At 48.0% G+C, this 24,623-nt stretch overlaps 1 protein-coding gene across 6 annotated transcripts in view; it reads right to left on the bottom strand.

Moving 5' to 3' along the window:
- The window catches only part of BANP (BTG3 associated nuclear protein), a 104,629-nt gene that overhangs the window by 39,351 nt on the left and 40,655 nt on the right, over positions 1 to 24,623 (bottom strand). For 3 of the 6 annotated variants that reach the window (XM_008581049.1, XM_008581047.1, XM_008581045.1), the window contains 4 exons: positions 21,421 to 21,660; positions 11,723 to 11,890; positions 4,060 to 4,190; positions 1,834 to 1,896 (listed from right to left, as the gene is read on the bottom strand). In XM_008581049.1, coding sequence (XP_008579271.1) covers positions 1,834 to 1,896; positions 4,060 to 4,190; positions 11,723 to 11,890; positions 21,421 to 21,660 — 602 coding nt within the window. Of the gene's footprint in view, positions 1 to 1,833; positions 1,906 to 4,059; positions 4,191 to 11,722; positions 11,891 to 21,420; positions 21,661 to 24,623 lie in introns of all 6 variants that reach the window. The other 3 variants (XM_008581048.1, XM_008581046.1, XM_008581044.1) reach the window with 1 other exon arrangement.

Here is a 24,623-nt window from a genome sequence, read left to right on the forward strand (position 1 = left end):
GTACCCCCAGTCCTTCTCTAGCTACAATCTCTGTGCTCCCTTCACTCACCTGTGTTCTGGCCACACTCCCGTGCCTTCTTCCCTTCACTCATCTGGCGGCACATTTATTAGTGACTTGATCATGCCAGTGAATGAACTAATCCACTCACATGACCAGCCCTCTCTTTCCCCTGTATTAATTCTCTTGTGTCCTTTAACAGTACCCTCGCCCCCCCACCCCCCGCCCTCTGCTCCTGCTTTCCCTTTCCAGGACATGCCTCGTCAGATGCTGGATGCACAAAGCCTGCCAGGCCCAAAAGAAAGCCACGCCACTGACACCCCTAGAAAGCCACACCACTGACACTCTCCTAGAAGGTGCGTGCCCCTGGTGTTGTGGCGTGCACATCACCCTTCAGCCATCCTCATAGTGTCTCAGGCACGGCCATCACGTACACCATAAGTCCCTGACCATGTTTCCACCATGGTGCCTGCACCCCACACACTGCCTGGCAGCAGCAGGTGCCCTAGGAAGACCTCCACACAGTCAGCGAGCAGGCCTCCTGCTCTCCTCAACCAGTACCCGATTCTGGGGGCCGAACATCTTCCTGACTAATATTATATCCATGTAGTGAAGGCAGTCTAGGCTGCCATTACAATATGAGGAAAACATTCCAAAAAGTAGCTCTGAAAGGCTATGCACCACTAAACTAGTCACACACTTCCCTTGAGAGAGTCCCTGCAAGGCTCTTGACAATTCACAGCTTCTGGTCACTGGTGGTTCTGCATCTGTTTCAGCACTCAGTACGTGGAAAACTGAGGTCTCTGTAGCAACACATCTTCAGGCCCGTCAAATGCAAAGCCAGTGCCATCTACACGTCCTAGAAGCAGGCACGCTCTTTGTCCCGTGGAGCACACGATGCAGGAGAACACGGGCACATGCCACATCTCTTAGAGCAACACATGTGCACTGCTCAACAGTCCCGGGGAAGCCAAGTGCGTTGCATCTACTGATGTGGCCTGTGCTATAGGAAATGACCATATCTCTTCAGCAGATAGGCCTGCCCTGAGGGGCTCGTACAATGTCAATCCAGGCATATAAACAAAGGAGCACCGGGACTGGCAGGTCATTTTCCAACAACTCAGACTGTCAACCTGACCTTTATACACCAAACCCCTCAGCAGCTGATGGATGCAAACTTCTGAGCGTGTGGCCAAGCCTGACACCCACAGTCCCATGGCTGTAAAGCTGGCACACGTGGACGTAACAGGATTTGTGCAATTGGAAAGGACTTGCAGCACTCTGTCCTTGTCATTGATTAACACTGACGAAGAGTGGAGTGACAAAGTGCTGACACCAGGAACAAGAAGCCTGGGTCCCGTGAACTTGAAACAGCTCAGATGGCCGATTGCAGGAGCAGTGGTGTGCCAAGAGCCACCTACAGCCCCTGGGACGCGCACATGTTCCTTGATGAGACTCCCTGCCACCCCACAGCAGCCAAAGAGGCAGCTGAGGCTGGCAAGGCAAGGGCAGTGTCCACAGTCCCACTGTGCCCCCACCATGCTGGGGTGCTCCCCAGGCGGGAGGAGAAGGCTGCTCGGAGCACCAACCATAGCCAGAAGCAGCAACATCAACACATGAAGTCTTTGCAAAGAAAGACAGATAAGAGGAGGTCATGCTGACTAACGGGGAGCACAGCAATCAGCAGCAGGTAGGTCTGGCATGCAAGCTCTAGGAGTGGGAGTCAACGTGGAAGTTCCTATCATCATTGCATGTGATGCAGACAAAAGTCCAGAGAGTGTGATGGCATGGGGCTTGCCGACAGCAACACCTGTGACCATGGCGGCCAGACTCACCTCGCTGTCCTGTGTGATCTGCACCTGCTCCCCTTGAGGCACCTGGGCGATATGGAGGTGTCCCTGTGGGATCCGCAGCAAGAAAAGACATCAAGAAGCATCAGAAGAAAACCAAAACCAAAGGAAACAAGAAATGCTTTCCAGAATGTCTGTTCTTGATCATCTGCTCACAATTCAGATAAAGACACTAAATCCGGAAGAGTGCGATGTAATACGAGCATAGTCTAAGCTTACTAAATTACCTCTTTAAATTAAATTTTTAGTATGCTGTTGTCCCCCCTTATTCATGGGGGACACGTTTCAAAATCCCCAGTGGACACCTGACACCACAAACAGTACTGAACCCTACTGTGTTTTTTTCCGTCCATAAATATGTGCAGTGTGGATATGCTCAACAAAGCAAGGATTCACATCCCAGGCAGGATGGAGCAGTGCCATTGTGAGACAACATCACACTACTCAGAATGGCACACAACTTAAAACTTACAAATTGTTTATTTCTGTAATTTTCCATTTAGATTTTCAGACCACAGTTGACCATGGGTAACTAAAACTGCAGTAAGCTAAACTGAGCACAAGGGGGATATACAGAGCATTTCATCGTAATTCTTAAAGAAACAATGGGTCAGAGGAAATATCTGTTAAATCTTTAAGTGCTACTAAACAAGTAGATTTAAGAATGTGAATAACATATAGAAAAGAGGGAAAATAGAGTATTAGAATGACAACTTTTTTTTTTCATTATACTTTCAACTCAGAGGGACTAGAAACCTGGTGGAAAACAGCAGGGAGAGTATTCCAGCTACCTGGGAATGCTGGAAAGGTGGTACAAGCAATGCGTGACTGGGGTGGAAGGGACACGAGACGTGTGCGTCCAGATTGAGAACAGGCAATTTTTTAAATCAAAGAAAAATTCACACAACTATTTAAATAGTTCAATTAAAAACTAATAAATGTGGTTCCAAAACCTCAAAGAATCCTACTAAAACACATTCGCGCTTATAGATACAAACAGACAAATAATTCCTATAAACCTTAACTTAGCTAAATGAAATGATATTCATCTTATTTAAAATTCTATCTTAGTCAAAATGTATCTTAAAATAAACTACTGTAGAATGTTCTATGTAAACCCTATGACAAAGCTATCTATTCTGGAATTCTTCCAAAGAACTTTCTTACTAACAAGCTAACAGTAACTGCCTTTGTGAATGTCTATTAGGCAAATTTAATAAGCTTATTAAATTTGCATTCCTAACTGTTTCACCTCCTTTGGAAGAAGGAAAACCATCTAAAAGTATCAGTTCAGCATTTTCTAGGCCTTCCTTTTGCAGGCAGCGTGCTGAGTGCAGCACCAGCTGAGGCCACGCTGAGATGAAAACGGTGTTTCCTTCTCAGCAGAGGAGTGTCCTCCCTCCAGGAGGAAGCCCTGGCAATGTGGGGTACAACGATGGTACACCATCTTCAAAGGCCCCAAGGAGGCTGGGTGCAACTAGAAACTTCTACAAGATCCCAGTGGTCACTTAAAATTCCCAGCTCCCCAGCAAAGTTCCCAGAAAAGTCTTCCCTCCTTTTCTGCCACCTCCTACTCTCGTGCCTCAGGAGCCATGTGTGTAGAGGACCTTCATCCAGGAGTTGGCCTATGGCATCACACCACCACAGCTTAGGCCACAGTATCCCCCAGCATAAAAGAACTCTCAGTGGGGGTGGGGTAAGGCAGGGCACAGTGAGTCATCACCAAGGTGGTGCCCATAAGAGACTAGTGCAGCTTGGACAATTCTGAAGGAAACCAAGGCCACCAGCTCTTTCCACTGATCCCAGAAGGAAACCACTTTTCCTTCCCTCAGGAAAAGATGCCTGTGTTTCTGAACTGAGAAATACTTATGCTGCTTCCCAGGAGGAGAGGAGGAAGCAGGGACTGTCAAGTGGCCTCCAGGTGCACATGTATGGAGGCCAAGGTTCTCTGCAGGATAGGGATGAGCAGGGGACCAATGAGCCACCCTCGTGCACTTCAACGGCAAGGCCACTCGGTAACTGCCCTCATCTGTGGAATGCAAAAGCTCATCACCTAATTACTTCTGCTTATATGAGGTACTCTCACTTCATCCCAAGCTATCCATGTATTCCAGAAATGAGTGAGGCTGGCTGAGCCCTTTCCCCCTGGCAATCCACCCCCCAAGTGTAGCCCCCCCCAGGTATCTACCCATTAATGAGAAGGGTACATACTACTTGGACCTGCCCGTCCTCTCCAATCTGGTGGATCTGCACCTGCTGGGCGTTGGCCAGGGCGTAGTGCAAGGCCTGTGGCTGCGGCTGCTGAAGCTCGGTGGCAGGAGGCGGGGTGCCCGTCATAGTCTCTGTGGGGTGGATGCAGGGTGTGAGCATCAGGGGTCAGCCCAGAGGACAGAACAATGCACAGTATTTCAGGGCTCCCTCTTGCCCCACCCTCCACACCCACAGAAGATCAAAAGTATTGAGTCCTTCCTAGACTCACATCCACTTGTCTCCATTTTTCTGTAGAGATCATATTGTTTTAGGTAACTCAGATTTCTGACACAGAAACCAGAAGGGTCTAAAGAATTGAGTCATTGTAACAAAACCCCTTCTATTCCCATTGACTTATTTAAATGAATGAAGTCCTGCAGCAAGTATCTGCAAACATGAAAAACAGGACTAAAATTGATGTTAAACCATGTTTCAGGTGAGCAGTAAGTAATATCTGCACATGGATAATTAAGCTAACTAGGGAAAAAGCTCTATCCACTCAGTTAAAGACACATCTCAAAAAAATTTTTACTTTCTATGCTTAATCAAAATGAGATATATTTATTTTTTTCTTTACTGTGTATTAACTGTAATTGTATATGTTGAGTATCTCTTATCCAAAATTCGTGGGGCCAGAAGTGTTTCAGATTTCAGATTTTTTCAGATTTTGGAATATCTGCATTATATTTACCTGGATAAGTGTCCCTAATCTAAAAATCCAAAATCTGAAAAGCTCCAATGAGCACTTCCTTTGAGTGTCACATGGGCACTCACAAAATGTCAGATTTTGGAGCATTTCAGATTTCAGATTTTTGGATTAGGGATATTCAACCTGTAATTATATCTCAATCAGAATTTTCTTCAACTCTTCAGAAAAGAATATTTTAAATTTCTTGTTGCTGAGAACTACGATAATTGTTCAATAAAAACTTTTGAGCATCAAAATATATTGAATTAAGATGAAATTCTGTGAGAGAATTAGAATGTTCATATACATGGAAGGAGAAAATGAAAGATATAAAATTTCTGATTGTTAAAGAAAAGCTCTTCATGGATTTTTCTAATAGCTAACAGGAGGTATCAAATTGCCATGGAATACAGATTCCACTGAATACATTTTTAAAAGTAATAAAATAATAATAAACTGTTAATACCTGAAATATGCTGGAAATTACATCCTTTTCAGTTGCTCAAACTATATTTTAAAAGTTTAGGTGTCAACTTTTTAAAATATCAACTTGAAAATATGAGGAGAGAACATACTTTTCAAATTTCATTGAAGAGGGCACATGAACAAAACATTCAAAGGCCACTCTGCTAGCCAGTAACTGCACAACTAAACAGACGTGCTAGTCATTTCTGCTCCAATGGGAATAAAAATCAACTGATTTTGACATTTCTCAAATGGCTCAAACATATAACAAAGAAGGACAATCCCCAGGGTTCTAAAAAAAAAGAAAAAAAACCAAAACCCACAAAAGATACAATGTGTGGGTATGATGTAAATAAATGGTTTCCAGACCTAGATTTGGATTAGCAAAATTACCATCTCATCAAGCAGCTCAATACAACTGTGCAGTATCAAGACCAATTTAAATCCACATTTTATAGCTCACATGATACCAAAGTCTAGTGCAAAAACCTGCACTGCTTACTTGTTTGTGATCAAGAATTGTGCAAGAACCACTGCCAAGGACTGGAAATGAGCACGCTGGCATCGACGTGAGGCTCGGAAGAGCACGGAGGTGGCTGTGGACCGCTCATCCCCAATGGGGCAGTGGGCTAAAGATGGGGCACAGCGTGCAGGGCCCCTCCTCCCCTCACCCGCCTGGCGCTTGCTTCCCAGTGTCCTCTTGCACTGAAGGAAGCAAAAATGCTGCACACACAGACGTGCAAGCAGCGGGTCCCTAGAGCTGGATCTCTGCAACTCTAGAACACTGTCCACTGCCTAGACACCCACCTGAGGCTTTCTATTCATCAATGAGAATTGTGGGGGAAAATGCTGAATTGTATTTGTGGAAGTTTTCAAAACCAAAATGGAGTTGCTTGTGTTAAAACCCCTGACAAACAGAGCCAGAAAAGGCCAAGAAGGGGGGCCCTCACGCACATATGTCTGATGTGTCTGACAGCAAGTACTATCACAAAGGACTCTAAAAAGCCACAACCCTGCACAGAGGCCACGGCAACCTTAATGAAAATACTTCTGCTCAGCAACTGCCTGTCCAACCTCATATGGGCGTCACGCTAGCTATTGGTCCTTGCAGCCAAGAAAAATTATCCCAAAACAATCATGTCAGCCTCCATCCCTTTTCCTTTAAAACCTTTGCCTTCCTTTACCTCCCTGAATATGCGCATGGCTTACTATGGCAGGTGCGCTCCCACTGCCGTGCCTATTCCTGAATAAATATCATTTTCTTTTAGAGGGTGTCTCTGTTTATTATTTAGGTTGACATATTTTAAACAATAAAATCCAGCCATCTTAAAACCAAGCAAATATAAAAGTTTGCACAGTGTTGCCATACAGAACAAAAACACAGATACTTTCTTTCGTAAACTGACTTTTTAAAAATCCCTGGGAACTAGTGATTTTATGGTTTGTATTCAAATTGGCCATACTAATTCAGCTTTAAGTATACTACCTTGGCTCAGAATCTCCTTTACAGTATTCATTTGGAAGTTCCTTTTCTGTCTGCTGATAACTCAAAAGTAAATAAGACAACTCTGGCTGGAATTACTATCAATTCCAAATTAATGGAATTCTGGCTTAATTACACTTTAGTGGAATGTTTCTGTCACCGAAGTAGCGTTAAATATCAGATTAGCTTTGTCAGGCCAAGAATAGATGCAAAACGAACAATGACAAAAATTCCAGAAATCCTTTGATCTGACTCCTGCTCTGCTCTATCTAATCTTAGCCGAGTACATAGTATGTTAAAATACAGGACGACGGAACTGATTCAGTGTGTTCTCTGCTTCTCTCAAAGCTCATTTGATCCCAGAGTTCAGGAAGGCAGCCTTCAGCCAGGTGAGCTTCCGGCTTCCAACAAACTCCACAAGAAAGTGGCACTTGTCTGCGTTTATCAGCAGTGGCATGAAACTGGATATAACCCCTCAAAACTCAATTCTTCTTTTTTTTTTCTAAAAGGATGACTGGTAAGGGGATCTTAACCCTTGGCTTGGTGTTGTCAGCACCACGCTCAGCCAGTGAGCGAACCGGCCATCTCTATATAGGATCCGAACCCGTGGCCTTGGTGTTATCAGCACCACACTCTTCCGAGTGAGCCACGGGCCTGGCCCTAAAACTCAATTCTTCTACCTTCCTACTCAAATGAATGCCTAAAAGCCACAGGAGTATAATTATGTTAATTACCCTCACACAGTTTTTTTCACAAGTTCCAGCTTGAACGCTACCCTCATTGTCAGTCTCGTCTGTGTGTTCACTCCTGCTCCAGACGTCTGGGGCATCCAGATATCCACGTAGAGGGCTGGAAAAAGGCTGATTACACAGGAAAACAAGGAGGATCCTGCTACCCACACAGATGGGGTGTGGTACTGAGAAAACGGCACATTGTCCAAGCAATGAAAGATGCTATTGGCCTCCACTTTTCTTTGAAAGCCACCCTGGCATTAGACAGCTGATGAAGCTCCTCAGACGTGCCACATGTGGGGGAACTGCCTGGGGGACTCAGACATTGAAGACATGCTCACAAGGCTGTTCACAAGAAGCAAACAGCACCTGAGAGTTACGCAAATCCATAACGTCTTAGAAGAAATGCCAACATGTTTATAAACAAAGTAAGTTAAAGAAACACAACATTGTTAAACTGTATTATTGCAGGGCCGGCCTGTGGCTCACTTGGGAGAGTGTGGTGCTGATAACACCAAGGCCATGGGTTTGGATCCCATATAGGGATGGCCGGTTAGCTCACTTCGGAGAGCCTGGTGCTGACAACACAAAGTCAAGGGTTAAGATCCCCTTACCAGTCATCTTTTAAAAACAAACAAACAAACAAACAAACAAAAAACTGTATTATTGTTATTCAGTTGAAAGAAACACTGGTAACTGGGAGAAGCAAACACTAATAAGTAAAAAAATGTAAAAATAAATAGAATCAAAAGCCACATTAACAGAGATAAACAACATGAGCTGGAGGTAAAGACTTCCTGCATTTCCAGTTGCAAAGTTGAAAAACAGACTTAAATGTTAGTAGGCCCAACAACCCACCATGTTTTACCATACTCAGCATTCCTGCTCCTCAAATGTGGTCTTGGGCCAGCAGTGTCAGCATCACCGGGTGCTTGCTAGAAACGGAGTTTCAGGCCACTCCTCAGATAACTACAACAGAATCTGAATGTAATGTGATGCTAAGGTGGTCCACCTACGTGCCGAACTCAGAGAAGTTCTGCTCTGCACCATCTGCGGCCAAGACAACAACTCCACCTGAGCACCTCCAGAGACGGGGACATACCATGTCCTGAGCAACCATCTCCCTGTGGGGAGAGTTCTGCATGTTCTACAGCTCTTCCTCATTCACTCAGAACATGTATGGAGTGCTAACCACGTGTCCAGCTCTGTGCCAGTCCACGAAGATCCCAGAAGAAGAAGGACAAAAATCCCACGTGGACTGAAGTCTACCTCCCTGAACCATGCCAACCCTCTTAGGACAAAAAATCCAGTGTAATTCTTCACTGATATGCCACTCCTTCAGGCATCCAACAGACCTTGATCAAACCTTGGGAAGTCTGAATTTCTAACCATTTTCTTTAACCACTCCCTCAAAGACAATGGTTTCAAGTCCCACTACCACCATGAAAGCCTATCTCAGAACAGTTCTTTTCAGTGGCTCTGAAATGTTACCACTGTGACCACAAGTCAGACCAGCTCAGAGTCGGGCAGGGTCTCACTGTGCATGGTACACCTCCATGACTAAAGCCCCCTCCTGTCACACTCACTCTAGGGAAGCCACTCCACACCAGTGGGGCTGGCAAACAGCTCAGCTTCACATGCTATTATGTTTATATCTGCACCTGTGCAAATGCTTTGAGGCTACATTTGTGGCTCTGAAATCTCATCTCATTCATTAAATTCACCCCTTCAAGATCTTTCAGTGTCCTAATAATGTAGGCTACGATATCTAGTAGTTGTCAGGTTATATAACGAGAGCTTCTTGCTCTGCAAGGCCCTTAGCAAGTTTTGATTCACCATTTGATGACATAAACCACTGACCTTTCAATGAGCATGTCTGAAATAAACAGAAGGCACAGCCTGGCAACCCTCCCCGGGTTTTTCATCTCTAGAAGTTCCATTTGTTCTTTTTATATCTTCTATTTCTCTCCTTGCTACACTTCTTTTTCCCTTTAAATCCTTGAATGTAATAGATGTATTCATGTCCTAGTCTGCTAATTCCAAGCTGGGCTTCTCTCCATCGACTGGTTTTCCTGGTCACAGGTCACAATCCCCTGCCTCCTGGCATTTTTGATTGGATTCTGAAAGCTGTGGGTTCTGCCTCACTGAGTGTCCACATTTTGTTGTCTTCCTTGCAGTGTTGTTACTCATGGTTCAGTGTGGCTGTCTTTACTCTGGAGACAGTTTAGTCCCACTCTTAGGTATGGCCTGTGGGGCCCCTAATGAAGGCCCTGACTGATCCCTGTGAAATATCCATGCTGACCAGTGGGATTCTGAGTACCTCTCAGCCCAGTGTGAACCATTCCTAGGACCACTGAGCTCACAGATGCCCAGCCACTTTTCACTTTAGGTATGTACATCTTAGAATTCAGCAAACGCTCGAGGGAGCTCCTATGCATACTCTGGAGCTCGTCTTTATGTAAACATCTCCTCTTAAGAACTTAACTCCACAACTTTGAGCAGCCTCAGCCTCTCTAAACGCCTGTCCATCTCCTCAACTCAGAGACACAGCTGTACTCTGCTTGGAATCCACCTTGCTGTGCCATGGCCCAAAATGCCTCCAGAAAGAAATCCAGTGATGGCAGGGCCACCTCTCTTATTTCCTTTCTCTCAGGGACCACAGTCCTGCACTGCCTGCTGTCCAATGTCTTGGAACAGCTGTCATATAGATTTTGTCCAGATTTCTAGGGCAAGAGAATCCAGTCTGGTTCCTCCTGTGTCATGACTAAAAGCAGAAATCTCCTCCCCTTGAATTTTAAACAGCATTTTTAAAACTATGAAACTAATGCAATGTTTATTGGAAATAATTTGGAAACTATAGTAAAACAGAAAGAGAAAAATAAAAGTTACAATCCTACTACCTAGAGATAGTACCATTAAAATTATCACATATAGATTCTCAATCACCTTCCACAGACAACTATATACTTTTAATAAAAATGGGATCATACCATAACTATGGTTTTCACATCTGCTCCCTGCTACCAGTTAATAACATCTAAATGCATCTCAAGTCATGTATTATATTTCTATAACTACATTTCAATAGCCACAGGCCATTGTGCTGTATGATATTTCACCAAATGCATTTAACCCATACTCTCTAAATTTGCAAGACAGAATTCCTAATTGTAACAGAAAGACATAGATTCCTCACTAAGAGCTTCTTCAATACATGCCTGCTTTAGGGGCACAACTTGTGTGGCCCACAACAGCTGGCAGTCTCCCGTCTTCAAGAACCCTGGCAACAGCTAAGGCTAAGTATCTGATAACTACCAAAACAACTGGGAGAAAAACTCCTTCCTGGAGTACGGTTCACAAGAACAAGACCCCGAGAGAACTCCAGGTGATCTGGTCCGTAACTTGCAGTGCTTCCAGGATAGGGACAAAGACTCATGCACAGAAGAACTGACCCCGCCCATCACTGCCCTTGGATCCCAACCCAGTCCCCAGTCAGGGCTCAAGTTCCAAGAGCCGCTGCCAAGGGAACTATTGCGGGAAGGTTATTTATTTATTTTTTATATTATTTTTTCGTATTTGGAGATGTCTCAGGTGAAAGATAATACAAAGTCACGTTGTCATGCCTAATGAAAACTTCCTGAGGACACACAGCCCCTCTACAATGCCTGAGAGGTTTTGCATTATCTTGTGGATAAGTCTAACTGAGGTCGTAAACTCAAAATAAGAATAAACAGCACAGCAATTCAGTATTCACCCCTAACCCCTCATCTATGGTCACCAAGCAAAAAATAATAATGAAAATTATAATATAATAAAAATAATGTTATTTTTTATTAGGTAAGCAATATGCTCAGGCGCTAAATCACCAGGCAGAGGGAGGAAGGTAAGCAGCTGTTCCACTGTGCTGACCAAACTACTCCCTCCGCTCAGAACTTATATCAGTGTGCAAAGGCCTTAGCCTTGATATCCGTTCTGTAGAAAACTTCCAGGGAAGCCCCACAGGCTTTTGTCCTTCATGGAAGAGCTTCAAGCAAGTCTGGCTGAGGTTTTCTGCCCATCAGTTGAGCAGGGCAGGGGTGAAAGGGTCTCCAGACAGCTCCTACTGCACACCACCTCTGCCCAGGCCTTTGGTCTCGAGCAGCTGCCATGGATTCTGCCAGGTGTGCTGGTCCCACTCTGGACCATTCCCTCGAGAGGCCAACAATGCCAACCGCTCTGAGGCCAGAGGAAAGAGCAGACTGAGTGTGAAAAGTGTACCTGATCCACTGTAGGAGGACGAGGACGGCGTTCTCCGCGAGAAGCTCTTGACCGCCAGGCTCTGGCCCCGCTGTTTCCGCCGCCACGCTGTCCGACACTTGGAGTCAATGCTCTGCTTGATTCGATACCAGTCAGATTCCGTGATTCCAAATTTATAGAAAAGGTGACCTAGAAGAACACATCCCAAATAAAAGCTGTGAGACAAAGACCTTCCTCTTGGGCCCTAGCTGTCTGGAGGAACTTGAACACAGGAAAGGGCCTGCTCACACTCTCCATCAAGGTGGGATTTGCTCCTTTGAAAATGACAGAGAAAACCACATTTTAGAAGAGAAGATAGTTAGCCAGTGAATAAATGGTCTTCCAGGATCAGCTATAAATACCCACTAAAATATAATGGCACATTATTTTCACTAGTCTAGCTTTTAAATACCTTTGACATGGTTCGCCCACACCCGATGGATATAAGCTGGCACACTAGGCATGAAGGGCACTCGGTTTCTCTACCCTCCACACCCAGCTGCTCTCTGCCCTGAATTCACAGATGGCATTGCATGCCCTGAATGCCTAGAGAACAAGGTCAAGATCCCCACCGTTTAATTGGAACCTGTTTCCACAACCCCCCACTCATTCTCCCTTCTGTTCACTCGCATCTGCCTGGCTGCCACCCCCCTTCCTTCATGTCGTGGCTAGAATGGCACCTCCATGAACCCACCCTTACCCCATTTACCAGTGTTCCCCCCATCGTAGGCCTCCTGACTGCTCGCCTGTCTTCCCAGCGCCTGTCCTAACATTGAGAGCATGTGTGTTCACTGTGTCTGCTCTTTGTCCTTCTCCAGCACAGAGATCTTTGTTTCACTCACACACATATGTCAGGACCCAGAATATCCTGGCACACAGAAAATGCTTAAATATTTGTTGAATAAACGGTGACTGCCATCAATGTTAAGACATTCTTCCACTGCTACTAGGTCGGATGCTCGCTGTATAGGCTTCTCGTGCCCTCCCCTCATGCCTCCTCAGTGACGGGGGCTCTCCTTCAGGGCAGCACCTGTGTGTTACTGTGCTAAGGCGTTGTTTCCACCCCCAGTCCTCTGGACCCCAGCAGAGTAGGCATGACCCACTCTAGTGTTGTGTCAAACACAGCTGCATGCAATCTTGCGGGCTCCCAGTAACTCACCTACATGCAGCACAGCACCTCAGTGGTACCCACATTTATTAATCACATTTACAAAGAGCTCTCAAAACATTGCTGTACAGCCTCTAGACACCCCCTTATACTCAACAACGAGAAAACTGAGGATGTGGGAGGCCCCTCTGGAGCTGGCCACTGAATGGGGCTGATTTCCTGCTGCAAGTCCAGCCCACTTATCGCTAGACCACGTAACACCTTCTTTGGCAATAGGAAGTCACGAACACGAATGTGTGAACCACAAGAAATTCTCTTTAACATGCTGACCTCTCTTGCTGCCTCGGGTAGCTTCACTGATTAACAGGGAAATAAATGGATGAAATTCAAAATTGTAAAAGTAAAAAGATTAAACTGAAAAACTTCCTGCTTTGACTACTAAGAGCACTGAGTTTGGACCATCTACTGAGAGTTAAATTACTGCCCAATCTCTAAAAATCTGTTCCTATTGAGATCAAAATACTAGAAATAATCAAAGCAAAGGAAGTGTTTGTTTTTTAAGTACTATATTAAGTATCAAGTTTCCTTTATTTTGGAAAGACTCTTCTCGACTTTTTCTGTAATCTAGATAAAAAGAAATTGGGTTAAGGAGTAGTAGGATTTACAGGATCAGGAGGAACAATAACCTAAGGCAGTTTCAGGAGCACTTTTTCATTCTCATGCATAAAAGGAAATCCATAAATAAAGTGACAACCTGGGTTTCTGACTTTCAGGTCATCTCTAAAATAATCATGGAATCATCACTCACACTCAGTAAATATACTGAGTGATTGCACTGTATGCTGGGTATGGCTTCTGGAGCTAGGGATAGCCTCACACAGTCCCAGGTGAGTTGCCAACTTTATGAGACAAGAGAACCCAACTATTAAAACTAGTTACGGGAGAACCCAACTATGGGCTGTGGTTACAAAGGAGCTCAGCTACGACTATGGTCTCTAAGACAAGAGAAGAAACAGCAATCCCATGCAGTATGAGAACGTCATCTCTGGAACACTCTTCAATAAAAAGGAACATTCTCAAAACCATCCTCCTGTTTTCATGTCTTCACACTCAAGGAAAAAACTTCCAAATACCTCTAAGTATTAATGAGTTTACACAAAATTTTAAAAACCTATTAGTAACAGAACATGTATAAAACACACAGGTGTATAAATGTAAGAAATTAGCAAAAACATTAACATTTAAATTCAACTTTGTAAAAGTCAACTTGCCAGTTCAAAGTCTTGCTTACATCCTTTAAAGAAGAAACACATACGGACATAGTTGTACATTGTCCATTTGAAATTCTCCTAAGACATCGCGTTACGTAATTCCTTCCAACAGCAACTCGCAGCTCCAAATGGATGGCACATGACGCCTGATGGCTGCCAAGAGAAACCAGCTAATGAATCCCCCCACTGAAGGAGCTGTGGGTTTGGAAAGGGAGGTCAGACGGAATCTGAAGGCTGCACAAACACGTTCCCGTTCTGCCCTCGAAGCTCACGCTCAGACATCAGGCCAGCACCCTGACCTCAGGGAAGGAGCTAGACTCCTGGTCTCTGGGCACTGCCCGAAGCTGCTGCTCTCTTTGACGACTCTTCACCTTTTCTGAAAGTACTGAACAACCCCGACTTAATAAATAAATAGACTAGGAAAAAGCTTATAACGATGATATAAAAGTATTGTCCTAAATTTAACTAGTATTTCACACTTGTTAAAGCATTTTATCTCTTATGCTATTTGATGTCATTACCCTCCCTTCAATTTTGAGGCAAAAGCCAGAAAAAGGACAAGTGATTTGTCCAAGTCAAATTACCAGTCAGGAGAAGAACTAGCCTTAAAATTCAGACTGCCCGGTGCCCACCTGTGTGAAGTGGAGTCACTCTGTGATCCTTTGAGCATCCTGACAACCCAGGTAGGACAGACTCAGGGAGGCCAAAGGAAGAAGATGTGCAGGCAGGAGACAGGGTGGAAGTCAGGGGGGCATGGCACCTGTAGCAGGTTCCTGGCCTCTGGCTGTTGCGGCACAGACGTTCCCAATCAAATGCAGGTTCCCTAGCAATTGCAGCTCCCCTCACCTGGAAAGCAAGCCCCGAGTCCATCCTGACCACTCCTCTGAGGAGCATCAGGGACGTACTTGCCCTCCAGGCTCAGAATGGTGGTGCCACAGCCTGCTCTGGCTCCTTCCCAGCCAGCCACCTGGCAATCCCCCAAAGAGGTAAAAAGACGCTCTTCGTCTCTGTTCACTGCCCTTCCACTTTCCAGAATGCCCCATTGACATGGGTGGCTCGAGCCATGCAGCCAGACTCCCCGCTGTCTAGTGAGCCTCATGGAGGGCCATGGGAGATGTCAAGGGGAAAGGGCAGGCAGCGTGAGCTAACTGTCCCAAAGGAATGAAGAACTCTATCACTGCTGCTGGACTCTCAAGCTCAAGGACAAAGCAACTAAGAAAACTGAGTGCCAATGATTCATTTCTTGAAATTACAGCCTTGAATTGACAGTGACTGGACCCCAAAAGCAGCAGGAATCCAGAGTGCTCTGAGCGACGGGCTGGCTGGGACGTTCTCTCCCGCCAAGTGCCCCACACCTCACACGTCTCAAGTCTCCGGGCCTTGAAGCCATAGCCATTGCTCTCCACCACTCTGTGAGAAGAGACTATGGAGCCACACCTACCCCAGCATGGAAAGAGAGGGCCCTGTAGGGCTGCTTTCACGGCCACCTTCGGGGCCTCCTCTGAGGTGCAGTGTCCAGGTCACTGCTGAGTAGGGCCCCCAGCAGGCCTTCACTTCCCACAGGCTCCTCCTCTGCCGCTGGCCAAGCTGACCAAGCCTTCTCCAGCTCTCCAGGGAAACTGGCGCACCCAGTGTCCCCTAAAGACATGTGCTGGCCCACGACAGATGAATGTCTGCGCCTGTGCCAGTGGAATTCTGCCCTCAGGGGCATGTGCAAAGCAGCCTGACCATTTCACCGCAGAGAAACTGAGAGGAGACACGTCTGATTAGCATAGTTCAAAAGAACCCATGTCCTGTGCCCTGGATTGAACAGTGTCCCCCCCAAAGCTCATGTCCTTCCCAAGACCTCCGAATGAGGCCTCACTCAGAACTAGGGTTTTTGCAGATACCAACTAATTAAATTAAGACTGTCACTGTAGAGTACAGTGAACACCAAATCCCACAAGACTGGCACACTTATGAGGAGAGAGAGAAACACAGACACACAGGGAGAAGACAGCCATATGACGGCAGAGGCAGGGACGGGACAGTTGTGGCCACAAGGCAGGGAACACCAAGAGCTAGTGACCACCACCAGAACCTGGAAAAGGGAAAGGCCCCAGAGGGAGTGTGGCCCTGCCAACACCTTTATCTCAGAACAAATGTCCATGTTTTAAGCTCTCCAATCTGTGGTACTTTGTGACAGCAGCCACAGGAACTTAGCACACCTGCAAAACACAATGGGCCAGGGTTGCACACCTGCACTTACAGAGGTTAGTGCCAGCTTTCTGCTACGAAACACTGCTTGCTCTTAGCATGGATGACTTTTAAAAAAAAGACAACTACAGTCATCCTCGAACATATGACCTTCTAGTTTGTGCAGATTAATCAAATTTCTCCCAAACTGCTACGAGGTCCCCTGGGGATCTCTTATCCACATCAGCATTCTTGAGAGATATCTTCAAAGATCTGGAATAACCATTCTGATGTGTTTTCACTTCATGTCTAGTCACTCACAGATTAAAGACTCCCTCTACTGCATAGTTCAAGTAGAGGCTCACATGATACACTAGTAAAAATCATCAGAATGAAGCCAATATTCTCAATTCAAAACAAAACAAAAAAAGAGTAACTAACTGCTTAGGTTCTTAGATCACATTTCTTATGAAAATCTTCCAAGTTTTTCAAAGTTACAATAATGTGCTACTTTTGCAGAGCACAGAAACTACTTGGTTAGCTGCCCAGATTCTGGGGGGCCCGATCAATCCTTGGGAACCTTAAAACAGCTAGCACCCTAAACAGCAAATCAACCCCCCTTCAGTAAACTCTTGTTCCCTCGTTTTGAGAAGGTGGTACTTAGAGGCGCGACCTCCCATATGTTTCGAAAAAAGATTATCTTCTCCAGAAAAAGAAAAGAAGAAAATATTTATGCTGACAAACTAAAAGGAGAAACTTAAATCAAAATCTTCTCCATGATGAGCTGGACGTGGCTGAATGACAACAGCAGTAGGTTTCTGAGTACTGACATCATGGATGTCACCGCAGAATTCGGAAGGAACAGCAGAAACTAAGGCAGGGGTGGCCATGTAGCCACTTCCACTTTCCCTGCTGCTCAAGCTGAGCTTTCAGTGGCCTGGCCCATGCGCCTTTTTTTTTTTTGTTTTGTTTTCTGTGCAACAAAAAGCAAAAATAATTCAATGGGTCAAAAGGAGAAAAAGTAAACAGATATTTTAACATCTCAACAATTCTAACTGAACATTACCAACAGTACTTCGACTTTCAAAAGGCTTCACCGCCACCAGCACGACTGGAATGGGAGGGTGGGGAGAAGGGAGGGCTCTGTTCTTGATCTCTGTGGGGATTTCATGCCAGAGGAAGAAGGCCTGAGCCCACATCGCCCACTCCCTCGGATGGGGCCTGGCCGGCACTGTCTCCCAGCCACCTGGCAGCACTGAAGTTTTCTCTCCACTTGAAAACCAAAGCAGCAGATACACAGCGAGGGGCCCAGAATCACGTTAATATGCACAAGCATCGATGCAAGCCCGGTCTGCCCACACCTTCCCCCATGAGACACAGCCTCCGGTGTGAGCTGAGGGTGCTGAGCCACACGTGCTGGGGACAAGGAGGACAGCAGACCACCATGCGTGTGGCCGACAGGCTGGCTCCTTCCCTTCCCTGCCCAGCACGTCCTTCTGCAGATGCACCCAGGCAGCGTCGGCAGGATGGGCTTGCTGGTCCCCCATTTTGCGCAGAGTGCAGGGCCGTGCAAGCCAGGCACTCTGAAGGCACCAAGGGCGGTCCCACTTTCCACATGGAGGCTTGGAACAGCCAGCCACTGTAAATGCTTGTGACAGACACAGATGTGGTTCTTAGAATTCCCTGCCCCCTCCTTGGCTCCTAGACTTGCCCACATGGCTCTCCAATCGGTGGGGACACTCAGTCACATGCACACTGACACTGTCACCCAAAGGTGCAACTCCCACCAAGCATGCAACACGCCAAACCTGTGTCCTCCTCTGCAGCCCTGATCTGCTTTCTGACGGCAGCTTTACCACATGCTACAACAGAGCCTTGGGGACAACCATGGGGCCACCAGTGGGGCCACGCTCCCCCCCGTAACTCCTGAGGACAGACACAGTATTCAGTTTTCTGAGTGTTTTTTTAAAAGATACTTCTTCTTTCATTGTGAATTACATATAACAAATAGATATAATATAGCTAATGAATACACTCTGAGTCAGGAATTCATCTATTTTAAGGGAGCCTACAGGCTTCTCCTGCCTGAAAGAGAACGTAAGCTGCCTGGGTAAAGCACAGTTGGCTGCTGACACAGCAGCTGTTGGCACAGCCCCTGGCCCTAGGCCAGGGCTGCCACCTCATTGGGCGACCACCTGAATCCTTGGCTATCCATGGGCTCCCGTCAAAAACACTTGCAACACCCTGCCACTTGGGCTTCAATTAAACACAATCATTGTGCTCGCAATTCAGAAGTTGTGTGACAGTAGATTAGTCACCTGCTGTATGGAAAATGGCTCTCTTCCCTACACACAGTGATAATGGTGAATTTGTGAGTTCTGTTAAGCTAAGCCTTGCTCATGTTTCCAGAACCCCCAAAATGTGTCCACTCCCCTCTGTTTCCATGGCCACAACCCTAGTCTACACCCAACAGTTATTCTGGTCTTTAAAAGAAGCCCTGGTCACAGGCCATCTTTTTTCATACAAAGTCTTCCTGAGGGTCAGTCCTACCCACGATCTTCCCCAGGGCTCTGCCTTTAACACCAGCACATATTGGCATCTCCACAGCACCAGGCCCCATGAGTAAGGATGTGGGCACCAATGTGAGCCTCCATCCTACAGGAGCTCACAACCAGAGGGACCTTCCAGAGAACTATGGCACTGGAAGGATGCCACCTTCTGGAGGACAATGCTCCTGAGCTTGGCCCAGAAGCTTGGGAAGGCAGGCCCCACTGGTGCAGTGCCAGTGCCCAGTAAGCACAGCCAGCAACCTGGACTTCCTGGGAGGGCAGCCCTGAAGCCAGCAAGCCCAAGGGGCGGAGGGTGGCGGCAGACACCATGCTCGACTCCCCTGCGCCTCCTGACACCCTGAGAGGTCAGCAATGCCTCTCAGAGAAGGAAAAGCTTGGCAGGAAGAATGACCCATGAAGTTGTGGCCTCAGTGCACAGGGAAACCAGGAAACTGCCCCAGCTCTGTCCCACGCAGCACCTTCCACCACCCCACTCTCACCCTGCCACCATGTACTTCTGCTTTTTGCTGTGACATGCCACCCTGCCATGCCCCATCACCTCTCTGGAATGATCTCCATGCCACTGTTGAAAACCTACACATCACAGCCTGTGCCCAGGAAGACCATATTCCTTGGACTGACGTTTCAAGGTACCTCTCCAAATCAAAGCCTTCCACCCCCAGCTTCATGTCCTGATACCCCCGTCACCTGCCTAGAGGGGCAGCAGATCCTCACCTGGGAAGAGTGGCCCCCACAGCCCAGATGCTGTGGCTCCTACACATGTACCAGGTCATGCCAAGGCCAGCTCCTGTGCTGCTACCTTCTCCAGAAAGTGCCTGCTCCCTGTCCAGGCTGCCCCGCCACCTGCCACAATGTGGTTAAGCACCCCATGACACTTACACATCTCTGCATGCAACCGGGGCCACTCCTTACTCACCTTTATCCTGACAGCACCCTGCACCGTGGGCCATGCTGCCGAACACTGTCGCTGGCTCCCCAGCAACCCCATACACTTCAGGGCAGGTGCTCTTCACATGGTCACGTGCACAGGTCTGAGCGGGACCCACTACCCTGAGAGGGTCTCAGCCCGCGTCACGCTCTAGTGCAGAGGACGGCGGAGGCAGCGGGCCTGCTGCCCACCTCTGGGGGGCGCTTTCCTGGAACACAGCCACGCCTATGTTTTGTCAATGGCTGCCTTCAGAGCCAAGGAGTTGAAGATAGACCCCACGGCCCACAATGTCTGAAATATCTACTGTGTGGCCCTTAAGAAAAAGTTTGTAGACCCCTGCTCTAACCAACCCTGGAAAACGTTACTCATCTTCCTTGGCTGAGTAACATCAGCTGGCCACACAAGTGGTTTTTCACTGCGTTATGTGAAGTGGTTCCCAGAGTCTGTGACAGGCGCCCACTGGTATCAGATGGAGTGGCACAAGATCCTGGGGACGATGAGCCACCCTGCCCACATGCAAGTGTAAGGAGGGACCTGGGTTCCACTTCTCAGCAACTTGCAGAAAAACCTGCAGCCAGTAGACAACCTCAGTCTTAATCAATGGTCAGCATAAGCAGCCATATGAAAAATATTTCAGCCATTTTCCTAACAGCTACTGAAAAAGTTAGCCTTTATGTTTCCCACTGCCCCTAAAAGGGAGGGGCATGGATCAGCATCAGAGATTCACCTGAGGAGCAAGGATCTCCCTGAAGGAGTGGCTGCCTCCTCTGCTGGGAAGCTGTGAACACTGACTAGTTTATTTTGTGTCCTTTTCACTACACTGGGTGTGAACCCCCTGCTCAACTGCAGCAACTCTCCAGAACCCAGATTTTCCGACAGCCTGGCTAACCCTTTTGTGTGATGTCTCCCGTCTCCCGTGTTCTCTCACTTTACAGAACGGCCTCTGAGATTAGCGGACTCTAAGGAATGGATGGACCAGCAGACGTTTGTCGGGCCAGAGGGTGCTGATGAGGAGGATTTGAACATGCCTTCTTCCTTTCAAATACCGGCAGTGAGAGGATGCGTCCATCACCCATCTGAGCAAGTTCTGCACTTCAAAGAGCAGCAAGGAAAACTTCCCAGACCATGCTGGATGTCCACAGCAGTCTCAGGACGTCTCCTGGCTCCTCTCACAGCCAGGTCAGCCCATAAACACGCGGTGCGGCTGCCAAGGTTGCCCAAGAAGGAAGGGGACAGGTGGCACTCTGTTCATGCCACCAGGAAGCTCAGGGGGGCCTGGATCAGCATGGCCAGTGGGACAGCAGGGAAGGCCCCCAGTTCTCCTTCTCCTCCTTCAAGAGCAGCCTGAGGACAAGCGAGGCTGGGATTTCAAGGTCCCTGGAGAAACACGTTCTCAAGTGTTCTCCTCATCCAGAGGGCACCAGACAACACTTTACTAAAGGAAACACTTTACTAAATGTTCAGTACAGAACCACCCCCGACCCCGTGCTCTGTGGCCACCACTGATCTGGCGCCGTCTCCCACAATGAAACGTGGGTCCTGACTCCTCTGGCCAAACGCCACCTCACCAGCCCCTCCCCATCAAACCCTGCTACGAAGGTGGTGGGAGATGGCAGCCGTGCACTCACAGCGGATGCCGTAGATGGTCAGCGGGTCGAGCTGCTTCTTGCCGTGCTTGCCCTGCCCTGAGAGGTTGGAGACGGCCTGCACCTCGCGGTGGAAGAGGTAGTCCAGCAGCGTCAGTGCCATCTTCTCAGCCGTGCGGCAGTTGGTGCTGATGTGCAGCATGTCGGAGGGGATGATGGCGCAGCGCACACGCATCTCGGGATTGTTCTCATCGCCGAGCCAGGTGCCATTGGGGTAATCCTCTGAAAAAGAGAAGAGGAAAAAGTTCCCAGAGGGCCAGGGCTCAGGGGCATGCTCCAGTTAGTACATACACTCATGACGGCCAGATGTTCGGCTCAAACACACTTGAGAGAGCCGCTCCATGGGCTGCTGGGCAAATCGTTCCCCAGCTTCCACGCTAGTGGCTGAGAGAACTGGAGCACCTCCACTGTTAGGAGAGCACGCCGCAGGTGCCAGCATCTGACAAAGAGCAGAAACGATGCTATCATTCCCAAAAAGGCGGCTTAGGTTTCTTTTAATCCATTTTGGAAAGCTGAATGTGACAGATTGTATCATGTAAATACTCTTTGTTCTACACTGGAGGCTGGCTTCCACAGGAGCTAAACCTCTCTTGTTAACTCAGTTAAAGCAAATGGAACGCAGAGCATTTAGCGCTATCCACATATCTGAAGTCTACCCAAATGGATCCCACCTAAAGCTCTTGGAAGACTCATAAGTGTAAACCCAGTGGTGGAAGCCTCTGCAGCAACCCTGGGGGATGAGCCCAGACCTCACATGCAGGCCCGAGATCATCCTGAAGTCTGGAAGAGGTGATATCACACAAGCTCTCATCTCAAACACCAGATTCTCTTTACAGCCCAGCAGTAAACTCTGCTTGTGTTAAGCATTGCCCTGCATCTGCAAGGGCGTCAGAGTGGAAGCCACTTGGAGAGTACCTTCCCTGTGGTTCTCAACTGTGACCTGGATGGCCAAACCAAGCATGCCTGCCCTGGGACATCTGAGAACTGATGCCCGTTCCCATGTTTAGAGGACTTTGCACGTGTGCGCTAAGAGGCCACCCGGACACTGGGCACAACCTCAGTGAGATGTGAATTCCACGGTTCTCTTCTGCCCTGCTCACGTGGCCACACAATACTCACCTTCCCGTACCACTAAGTCCAGCATGGTGCTCTGGGCCGACACCCTCTCCTGTTTCAGGAATCCTCCCTCCCTCCCTTCCCTCCTCTGACTGCTCAGCAGTGAACTTGGGGGTCTACATACAGGAAGCACCTTTTCTGACCTCTTTGACTTCCCTTCCTCTTCTTGTGGCCAAATTTCCTTCCTTGCCACACATACTTTCCTTAACCCTGTGGAATGTACCACTTGTGATTTTGTGACCTCAATGGTTAACAACGGAATAAATGCCCCAAACCTTTCATCTGGGGGCATGTCTGCAGAAGGAAGGGGAGATTCTGGAGGGACAGCACTTGGTGAGCTGCAGAGTCTCTAGGACCTGAGAGCCCACAGGGTCATGTGACCTGTGCCCATGACCTGTGACTCCAGTTGACCCTGATACCCTTGGACATGGTTGGTACATGGCCCACTACCTGCAGAACTGACTTTCCCCTGGTCTCCTCATACCTAGGCTCGCTGCTGTGCCTGGCTGCCCAGTCTGATCTCTCATCTGCCAGAACTTTGAGACAGGACTGCAGGACGGGAAGTGGGCTTGCCGCGGGCAAGCTGTTCCAGCCTCTGCCTCTGACACTGAGAATCACTGCATAACCCAACACTGGCTTCCTCTGGGGCAATGAGCTCGCACTCAGGTGTGGGCAGTTCACAGCACTCAGTGTGCAGGAGAAAGAGCTTGCCTAGAAAGGAGACTCCCATCCTGCGGAGGTAACATCCCACCTGCCTGCTGGGCTATGATCTCTGCAAGCCCACTCACACCCCTCCAGCTCCCTCTGGGATCAAGGGAAGGACGTGACTTCAGCAGGCACCAGCTCTGGGCTCTGAGCTTGACCCTTCACAAGTGGGTTGGCTTCTCTCAACCACAGGATCTTTCTCTGCATGACACCTCTTGGGTTGTAAGACTGACCAGATGCACTCTGTGAAAAACTTAGTGGCTTGTCAAACATACCTCAGAAAAGCCTCTCCTGTGTGGCAAAGGAAAATTCCACATGTGATCACAAACCTAGAGAGGGTGTGCTCCTACGTGGAGACAGCAGCTTCCCAAATGCCTCTCCTGACCCCAAAGTTGACTAAGTGAAGGTAAAAGGGAGGGTCTTCCCCTCCCTGTGCAAACAGGCCCTTCTGGCTTCCACGCAGAGAGGAGGCTCCTGCGAGGGCAGCCAGTCCTGCCTGCTCCGCCGGAGCCAGGAGCACAGCTGAGGCTTGGTGGCCCATCCACGCCCTGCACGTGCCACCGCCCATATAGCCCCAGAGTCACTGCGGGTTGCAGGGGTGCAGGGGGTCTGAGGACTGGATGCAGTGCTCAGGGTGGTTGAGGCTCGGCTCTTCACTGTAGCTGAGGATCGAAAAGAACTCTGATTTTGGGGATTCAGAGTAAGAAATGAGTAAGAAATGCCATTTCTCAGAGGCACTGTCAGCTCAGAAGCAGGAGACGGTGGTATGGACATTCACTCATAGGCACGCACTTTTCTGAATGTCATTCAGTCACTATTACTTTCAACCTGTCCATGTAGAGCCATGGAAACATGATCTAAAGACAGATGGGAGGGAGATTCCTAGCAGCAGCTGTCGAGGTCACAGATGGGATGCTGGACAGATCCAGCTCCCAGGGTGTAAGTAATCATAAATTTATCTACAAATATCTGTTAAGCAATGATGTGCCTAGCACTAGGTCTAATGCTCAGAATCTAAACCCTGGATCAGAGGCACAGGTCTGAGTGTCACCATGAAGCAGGAGCATGCCTGGCCTGCCACATCTGGTGGTGAAGCCCCAGAGCCAGGGAGGGGCGGGGGTGCGGAGGACATGCACTGCAGCAGGATCAGGACAGTCTCCTGTGCTAGAGATGTGCATGGACACAGCAGCAAAACCAAAGATGTGCACCAGCCCACCCCAGATACAGCCACATGAAGGAGCAATGGTGGGAAGAAGGCAGCCCCACGCGGCTCCGGAGCTGTACCTGCCAGTGTCCTCCCCCGTACCCACGGGACGCATGCACACGAACTCTGCCCCTGCACTGAACTTTGCAAACTACGTCAC

Source organism: Galeopterus variegatus, unplaced genomic scaffold (assembly GCF_000696425.1).
Source record: "Galeopterus variegatus unplaced genomic scaffold, G_variegatus-3.0.2 Scaffold2240, whole genome shotgun sequence".
In the NCBI taxonomy this organism is placed as follows: Eukaryota; Metazoa; Chordata; class Mammalia; order Dermoptera; family Cynocephalidae; genus Galeopterus; species Galeopterus variegatus.